The 9,515-nt window shown below is 38.4% G+C and overlaps 1 protein-coding gene across 1 annotated transcript; it reads right to left on the reverse strand.

The window, feature by feature from the left end:
* Positions 1-2,009: 2,009 nt before the first annotated feature.
* Positions 2,010-3,555, reverse strand: LOC121984482 (BOI-related E3 ubiquitin-protein ligase 1-like). Its single transcript, XM_042537417.1, has 4 exons — positions 3,405-3,555; positions 3,239-3,303; positions 2,791-3,155; positions 2,010-2,704 (listed from the first exon to the last, which is right to left on the reverse strand). The coding sequence occupies exons 1-4, from the start codon at positions 3,446-3,448 to the stop codon at positions 2,180-2,182; spliced, it is 999 nt and encodes a 332-aa protein (XP_042393351.1). The 5' UTR covers positions 3,449-3,555; the 3' UTR covers positions 2,010-2,179.
* Between the last annotated feature and the right edge of the window lie 5,960 nt (positions 3,556-9,515).

Genomic DNA, 9,515 nt, shown 5'->3' on the forward strand with positions numbered 1-9,515 from the left:
TCTTAAAGAGAAAGACTACATCTTTTTATCTAAAATTTTATATCTTGAATATTATAATTAAAAGGAAAATTATTAACTTAAATTAATTATAACTCAACCCTAAACTCTTAAAATCTTAAACTCTAAATAGATAATATATCTCGTAAATATCTAAAATTTTTAATCTTAAGTACTATAATCCAAGAAAAAAACCTAAGCTTTAGAATAAAAATTTTATTGGATCAAATTTATTATAACTTAACTCCTAATTTTAAAATCTTAAACTCTAAATACATATAACATACTCTAAAATATAAAAAATAAAAAAAAACTTATTATAATAAATTCTGACGCAATCTAAACACCTAAACTAGTACATGCACAAGCATCTAAATTAATTTTAAGCGTTTCTAGTTAAGTCGGGACGAATCTTTAGGCTCAAGTTTGCAGTATAGTATTTTTGATATATGAGAAATGATATTCTTAAGGAAAATTCTTAAGTAAAATTTTTAAGGATAGATACATAAATGATGGGATCCACAAAAAATAAAATGATGGATCTAATCATTTATTTATCTATCCTTAAAATTTTTTTTTAAGAATTTTTCTTATGAATATCATAGTACTTTGATATATATAACCCTAAAAACCTAAAATTTCCCAATCCTTTGGTTATTTTAACTGAAAGAATGAAATGCTGACTTTTCTTCGTAAAATCTGAAGCTTAAAAAAAAATATAAAATAATAATATTTTTGGTCTCCAAAAATATTAAATGCACGAAGGCAGTTGTACTTTTAATGGGTGCACATGTAATCCTCCTTTGCCGATCAAAAGAGTAGACCGTATGAAAAGAATCATAAGCTTTTATGATGTGATTTGACCCGAAATAATAATTAAAAAAAATATTATTCTCCTGCTGTAGTGGAGAAAAATAAATGATTTGACAAGATAATTTTTTTAAAAAAATATTAAACTCTTTGTATTATCTGTTTGCGCGCGGTACAGCAAGTGTGCCATGCAAAATCTTGCAGCACCCTGTCGCCTTCGCTGAGCACCACGTCCTGCACGTCCTCCTCGCTCTTTCAATTCCACTCCCATTAACAGTTGTACAACGATCCACCTCTCTCTTCCCAGGGTTATCGTGGTGGGGCAGGGCGTGTGAGGCATGATGCATGCAGTGGAGCTGGCGAAAAGTCGAAGGGGAAATTGGAAAAGTCCTGAGCCTCACGAGTTGGTCTCAATTAGTTTTTTCCTTTTATTCTTTCCTCGAATCCCATACAACTCCATTATTTGTTTTGGTGTGGCCGGCCCTCCAAATTGGCACGCATCGTGCTCGATCGTTCAGCTACATATGTAATTTTTTATATAAAAAAGAATCAATTATTTATTAAACTTCAAAGAAGTGTGGTTCCTTAGGAATTGGGTAAGATGGGACAGTTGAGATATTAATAAGACTCAGCGAATTAATCGATAAAATTTCAAAGTTCGAATATATTAATTTAAAATTTTGTTTTTTCTAATATGGAATAATTTGAATACCCAATTTAAATGTTAGATTATATTAATTTAAAATTTTGGTTTATTTAAAATATCAATTCAATCTCAATTTGAAAATTCCAAATTCAATTAAATAAAAATAATTCTTAAAAATATATTATCAGTTGTCGATGCTTTTCATTAAGACATTTGGTGCTTTGTTGGGTTGTGCTACTTTGCATTAGTTTTGGGCGCTTTGTTCGCACCACCACCAGTGGTGGGTCATGCCATTAAAGAAAGCAACAAACTTTGTGAAACCGAAAGTAAAAAAATAATAAATTTAAAAGACAAGTCTAATTGATATTTCCACGTTAGGCCGTACGCAATGCGCTCTACCACCTCACCAAGTCACCAATAATACATCTAATTAACATCATTAATTAATCTTAAGATGAATAGAAAGCGCTCATGATGAAATACGATGATAATTGAATACCCTGCCCCTACCGCTACCGCTACCGCTAATGCTCTGAGTTATCAGGCCCCAGATAGATGAAATAATAATATCGGCTAAATTAGACGACAATAAATCCCTCGAATTAAAATTTAATAAAAAACATAAAGGAGTTCTTTTACCGCTTCGTAATTGATAAAAAAACGAGTAAATTATACTACCGGACGCTGAGCGAGCCACCAAACCGTGACGCCACCAATCGCCGGTCATCAGCACATCAGTACACGGAAGGAATTCTGCTTGGTGGCGCCGCAGAGGGGACACCCGTCGGCCCCGGGCTCGCAGTCCTCGCAAAGACACAGGTGTCGGCAGGGCAGCAGAAGAACGGAGACGTCCCTCGCACCGCACGCCTTGCAGGCTTTCCACTGCCGTGCGTCGGCCACGGAGTTCTCCGCTTCGCAGCAGGACTCCACGTCGTCGGTGTCGGGGACCACGTCGGCGGCGACGTCACCGGCGTCTCCGTAGCTGGCGCCGCCCCGAAGCAAGGCTTGTTCAAGGCTCGATCGAAGGTTGCTCGCGACGGCTTCGTTGTTCTTGGCCATGTTGAACCAGAACCGGTTCTCCTCGCTCATCTGCCGCACCTTCTCCTCCAATTCGGCGTTCCGGCGGGCGGCGCTCTGTAACTCCGCTTCCTTCTCCATCAAACTTTTCGCCGTTTGCTTCGGTAACGAAGAGAGAACGGCTTGGCAATGTCGGGTTCGCATCTCCTTCAACTCACGAAGCATCCTCTCGTGCTGCAATCGAGAAAAATTAATCATCCGACAAGACTAAAAAAACACTGAAAAAAATCCATATAATAAGCTGAGACCAAGCAAGATACCTGGAGGCGGATGAAGGCGTCGATTTCCAAATTCTGCTGGTAGAGAAGAGAAACGAGATTACCGAAAGAAGCCGAGACGGGCTGCAAAGACGAGGCATGCCGGCCGCTGGTCGAAGTCGCACAGGATTCCGGCAATCGACTCTCTGGAAGAAATCCAGGGATTGTTCCAACGAGCTTCACAGGCGCGTTGGCAGTCTGATCGAGAAAGGGGAAAAACGGCGATGTCGCCACACTATTGCAACCATTCAAAGCGACGGATTCCGCCCGCAGGCGCTTCGCTGGAGTGGAGACATTGCAAGTCTGCTCTCTCTTCCGTTCACTAAACATACTTGGATCGGTCCGGATCTGGGACTGCTGCTGCTTTCCTGCACCATCCACAAGCAGAATCTCACGCAATCAATCTCAACGCGAACGATTCAAAAACAGAGGAAGAAGGGCATTCACTCACCGATCCCAAAATTGCTGCAAACTTGCCTGGGGTCTTGCTGCAGCATCAGGGTTTCATCGATTCCCCTATAAAAAAAACAACCACCGCAACGCAATCGATCTTAAAAGAGTCGAATCGAGGGATAGAGTTCCAGATGAGAAGAACGGATCCACTGCGACTAACTCACCGAGCACCGAATTCAGAGGAGAAACCGATGGTTTGCACGGCCATGAGCTGTAGTAGATCCAGATCCAAGACTCCCCACCACGCACGCCGACGATGTCTTCGGTCTCCAATATACAGAGCGCACCAAATGGCGTTTGGCAAGTCTGGGAGTGATCCCTTTTATAACGTTCGAGAGCCCGAAGGAGAGGAAGCCACGTCGGACACGTAAAGCCTGACACCGACACGTCGCCTCTTTCTTTAACTCTCAATTTTTTTTTTTTAAAAAAATTCTATTCCCGGCTCGGTTTTCGCTTCCTTCTTCGAGTTAATAATTCATGCAACGGATTCCGTTCGCGCAATACGATTTATGCGGCCTCTGGCTTGGCCCCACTTGACCATCACCACCGCATGGGATCAACGTGACCCGTACGAACGGCAGCGTCATAATTACTACCACGTGGGACCACGCGACGGTGCACTGCCGGAGCCAGCGACAGCGCTAGCTCGCCACCACTACGGCACCGTGAGTTGCTTTGAACGGCTACTGACAGCCAACTCCTTTCCCTTGAAGTCTCAGTGGGTATCTGCTTTGTCATGTCCGCTACCGCCGCTGTGCTGCTGCTTTAAGGAGGCGTACGGACAACGCATGAGGAGCCTTTTTGTTGTTAATTTAATGACAGCGGTAACTTCGTGATTTATTACGGGTGCCACGGGACGAAAGAAAGACGAGAAAAGAACAACATTTCACGTTTCGATAATCACGAGCAACTTCAAAACTTCAGGCAATTGCGCATGGTCAACTTGACTGCAGAGAAGATAACCAAAAGTCATTAAGGATAGTGGATGCGTCATATTCGGAGTGGAAATGGGGAACGTCTAATTTTCAGGTCAACGTTGACGCCGGGCTCGGAGGATCATCCATAGTGGACTTCGTGGCTAATCTTTCTTTATACATTTAAATAGGTTGTTGTAATATAATAATTATTGTTAGTTTTATAGTTAGCTTTTAATGATATAATTATAATTCGTTTCAAATCGCTCTGTAATTTAAGTGCTAAAAAAAAACTTGAATGTTTTTTTTTTGAATGTGGAATTATTTTGGTGATGAAGTTTAGTAGACGCTCGATCATATGCTTGAGTACTTTGATGGAATTTTAAATTTGAGCTTCGATTATGTCTAGGGACGTCGAATCATGGATGAGGTGTTACTTTGAACCATTATGTGCCCATATTTCTACTGACAAGGGATGACTAGCTTTAATAAGGTCGGGACTATTTGTCATGTTCTCTTCATTTTTTGTAGATGTTATCACTCATGATCCTATCTGAAAATTGAAGAGATGGTACATTGAAAATGGTGACTTAGTTGTTTATTGAGGGAAGATGTTTTACTTTGAGAAGAGGTTTCCTTTTGATCTCGTGCACACAAAAATGAGCAAACAAAATGTCAATGGCCAAAATCAAGAGGGGAGTCCCTGACGAAAGCCCTCCGATGCCCAAGTCAATACAATTCTGAATGGGTGAATGAAGAATCGTAGAGAACGTGCACACGAGAGTGAGCTTTAGATGTTCAGAGAGCATACCTTGCTAACGGAGAGGACTCCCTTTATATACCACCTCTTATAATCTTTGTAATCATGAGGTGACTAAGAATACCAGAGATTGTTGGGTAATGAAAAGTGTACAACCTAGGTAATGTGCAATAATTGTCCGAGGAATATTACATTTACTCATATGTATACCTCTTTTGTCATTTATATCTTATGTTGTTGATGAGGCTATTGAAGAAATATACTGTTATAAGTGACCGGCTAATGAGAGACACAATAATCCTTGCAGAAGGTTTCAACAGAATATTTTCTAACATATGGTTGTTATTCTGATAGGTTATTAGGATTCTCTACTTATATTGTCAGTTGAGTATATCCCGATCGGCTTATAAGGTCAGCCGTCTTTATGCCTATCCTCACATTAAGCTGTTTTGTTATGTATTGAATGTTATTAGAAATCTGTTCAGAGAATAATATGATGCATTGGGCGTACTGGAAATCCATACTGTGTGTAATGAAAATCCGTTTGAGAGTCAATATAAAGTTGAGTGCCTTAAGCTTGACTGACCTTTTATCTAGCCGAGCATGTATAGAGAGATTTATGAGCATTGGGGAGGCCGACCCTTACCATACTTATGGTTGGTCGATTGTTAGGTGGGTTGGACATTCCGGCTGACCGTCTTTAAACCCAATTGGCTATTGAATGACCAGACATATTATCGTTTTAGTTCAAGAGTGAAGCACTAAACCCCTCATGTTTGACTGGCTTAAGCGTCAGTCGACCCTCTTCCGAATGGTTTGTAATCCGGTCGGACTGGACCTAATAGCCTTAGCGCTAGGCGAGTAATGAAGCCAGGCGGGGAATGCTCACTTCCCTTGACTTTGACCTCCACATCACCTTGACCTTGACCGTCATGTCATCTTTTGGGTCCGCTCGTTACAATCCATATCACTAGCCTCCCCTTCAAGTCTAGTCAAAGAAGGTGTAGTAGACTAACTGGACCCAAGTCTAACTCTCGTCTGCTCCTCCCTTTTACTAAGTTCATCCGGAAATTCATATTCTCATTTGCACCTGGGGTACTTATTAATATATTTTTAAAAATTATCTGTCAATGGCTGGCTATTCAGAAGAGAGTACCGAGGACGTACGAAGAGGCATTTTGGAAGTGGAATGATTCAGTTGTCATCTCCATCATAAATGCTCATTTATGGGTGAATGCCACGTAGCTAGACCCGACCTCGGGCCGGGTCTGGCCCGGACCCGGCCCGGGCCCGTAACCGGGTCAACGGGCCGGTTGCCCGTTGATTTGTTGATCAATGGCTATGATTTAGTGTCCGTTACTATCAAAACTCTATAAATAGGGAGTTCATTTCATTATTTTTACACACATCTTCACTACTTTTATTTTTAATTTCATATTCTCTACATGTTTTTGACTCCAAGTCGCCACTTGTAAGCACTTTTGTTTCCAATTTTCAACTACAAGGGAAGGGGGCTGTGGAGGTTCATCATCTCAATCTCAAAGGGGAAAGAAAATAATGAATCAGCACGAGAACATTCAATCCATCGATGATGAAACTGAGTACCTTCTGAACCGATGTAAATACTTCTAAGGTTCGGGAACTTCCTCCTCTAAAATCTTCTATTTTCACTAAACATTTTGAGAATGTCACTCTTCTGTCAAGAGAATTGCGTGCAAAGTATAAACATTGCAATGCTTCCTACAAATTCTAAGTCAGCGGCGGCTATGGGTCGTTGAAACAATACGTAGAAATGAAGCACCCGATGGAATATGGACTTGACTGTTCTCAAATACAATTATCTAGATTTTCTTCAACTAATGATAGTATTGATTCCGATTTATTTTTATATTCTGATAATAAATTAAGAGAATCATTAGCTAAATTTGTTTCGTAGAACATCTTTCTTTTAGTTTTGGATCTAAATGCACATTTGAAGATTTTTGTAAAGAATCTCTTAATCCATGTGCTAAGCGTGTTCCTAGGACTACACTTACTCGTACAATTAAAAATTAGTAAAACAAGGAAAAAGAATTTAATTGATGAATTTAGTAAATTAGATAATAAAGTTTCTTTATGTTCCGATATTTGGAGTGATCATTGGCAAACACATTCGTATATGGGTGTGACTTGCCATTGGATCGATAACTCTTGGAATCTCCAAAAAAGATTATTAGCTTATAGAGTTTTGAATGAATCACATAATGCTCATAATATCGCATAATTATTATGTTTAATTTTAGAAGAATATGGTTTAACTCATAAAATATTTTCAATATCATTAGATAATGCTAGTTCTAATACCGCTTGTATAGATGATCTAAAATTTGTTTGTCAACCTATTATTGGAGGTTTATTTTTTCATATTCGTTGTGTATGCCATGTTTTAAATTTATGTGTTCAAGATGGTTTAAAAATTTTAGAAAGTTATATTAAACCAATTAGAATTGCAATTTCTTATTTATGGTCTCATCCATCTATAATGAAACAATGGGGTAGGTTTTGTAAAATTAATGGAATGAGACCTAAAAAATTTCCACGTGATGTACCAACACGTTGGAATTCAACATACCAATTATTACAAGATTCATTTCAATATAAATAATTATTATGTTCATTTTTGCACAAAACACTAATGCTAATATATATTTATTTTCACAACAATGGAATATTTGTAGTAGTATTTGTGAAATTTTAAAAGTATTTAATGATGCAACCGAACAACTTTCCGGTGTTTATTATCCCACTGCTCAATTAGTTTTAGAAAATTTTTCTAATATAGTATTAGTTTTAAATGAACATATTAATAATGAATCTTTATCTCCTTGCATCTTAGCTATGAAAACTAAATGGGAAAAATATTTTATTTAATTCCTGAAATTTATTTAATTGCATTTGCTTTAAATACTAGATTTAAATTAGAAGTTTTACAAGAAATGTTAACTTTATATTATGATGCTTTAATTTCAATTAAAGATTCTTCTTCCCATTAATATTATATATAATGTTAGAATTTATTTATATGATATTTATAATCAATATTATGCAAAATATGGAACACAAATTAATATTTCTGAAATACAACAAACTACTAGTAGTAATTTAAAACTTACAAAAACACAACTCTTATTAAAAGAACGGACAAAACGTCCACGAGGATCCTCAAGTTCACACAGGAACTTGAGAATTATTTTACGACTTCTTTTGATTTTAATGAAGCAGATAGCGAAAACTTCGATATCTTAAAGTGGTGGTCACAGAAGGCTCAAAGCTTTCCCGTTCTCTCCGTGATCGCAAAAGAAATTTTAGCTTGTCCAGTGTCAACTGTTGCTGTGGAGCAGACGTTCAGTGCCGGCGGCAACATATTAGATGAACGACGATCAACTTTGTCTCCCGACTCATTGGAAGCCCAAGCATTACTGGACGATTGGACCAGAGCGGAGAAAAGAATCCAAGGAATGCAACTTTCGGATGACGAAGTTGAAGATTTTGATAATACGACAGGAACAGGAAATGGAAGTGAATGAAAATGTAAAAGGATAAAAATGTAAAAGAACTACGTGGGCTTTGATTCCCCTAAAGGGATACGTAGGCAACTTAAATAAGTGCAAGCCCTTTTTTTAATAAATTTTAATTTCTAATTTTTAATGTTTAATGTTTAATTTTTAATTTTTAATTTTTATTAACATATTAATCTTGAACCGTGACGAACCGTGACGAACCGTGAACCGAACTGTGAACCGGCGGTTCCGAACCGTCGAACCGTCGGTTCCGAACCGTGGTCAGGTCAACACGTAGCTCCACTCCTCGTTCTTTAAAACGACCTCTAACGCACGCTTCTTCATATGACTCAACGACACCTCTCTCCCTGCAAATCAAAGATCCTCTGTGTGTCTGCTATTTTGATCGAATGACTGTAAGTTGTATTCTATAAAAAAAAAAACCTAAGTGACACCAACTCCTAACACTTTGCTCTTCGTCTTCCCTGTTCTCCTTCTTCGGCGATCTTTCTTTGCAAACTTCTTCTCATTTCCGCCCTAAGTGAGCTAGTAAGTTACTTGTTCTTTGTTTTCTTTACACTTTCTCATGGCTCAAGAGTTCTTCTCTCCTTGGTATACCCTTACTGGCTCAAATTTTAATAAGTCTGATAGGTCCTTCATCCGCTCTAGGTATGAGATCCCAAAAAGCTATCATATTGTTATTCCTTCTATAGACTCTCGTCCTCATCATCCTCCTGCTAACCACATCACTTTCTTTAATGACCAGTTAGCAGCCGATCTACGTTTCCACATCCCTCCATTCATGTCAGAGGTAAGTCAGTATTTCAATATCCTTTTATAACAATTTACCCTGAATGTATTCAGCGCTATGTGTGGCATGTGTTGGATCGAGTCACGCGTGTTGAAAACTTATTTCTTTTTAAAATTTAAAAGATAAGTGTAGGACCTTAGCGATCGGCTAGAGGGCGTGAATAGCCCCACAAAGAAAAATGAATCTTCCTTGAACTTTACAGCTTAATAATAATCAACACTTACATAAAAGAAATAAGAGACTTAAATAAA

This window comes from Zingiber officinale, chromosome 5B (genome assembly GCF_018446385.1).
Source record: "Zingiber officinale cultivar Zhangliang chromosome 5B, Zo_v1.1, whole genome shotgun sequence".
Classification (NCBI taxonomy): Eukaryota; Viridiplantae; Streptophyta; class Magnoliopsida; order Zingiberales; family Zingiberaceae; genus Zingiber; species Zingiber officinale.

Coding starts and splice junctions, on each gene's coding strand:
- LOC121984482 (XM_042537417.1), bottom strand. CDS start 3,448: ATGGCCGTGCAAACCATCGGTTTCTCCTCTGAATTCGGTGCTCG. Junction 3,304..3,404: donor TCCTCTGAATTCGGTGCTCG/GTGAGTTAGTCG, acceptor TTTTTTTTATAG/GGGAATCGATGAAACCCTGA. Junction 3,156..3,238: donor TTGCAGCAATTTTGGGATCG/GTGAGTGAATGC, acceptor TGGATGGTGCAG/GAAAGCAGCAGCAGTCCCAG.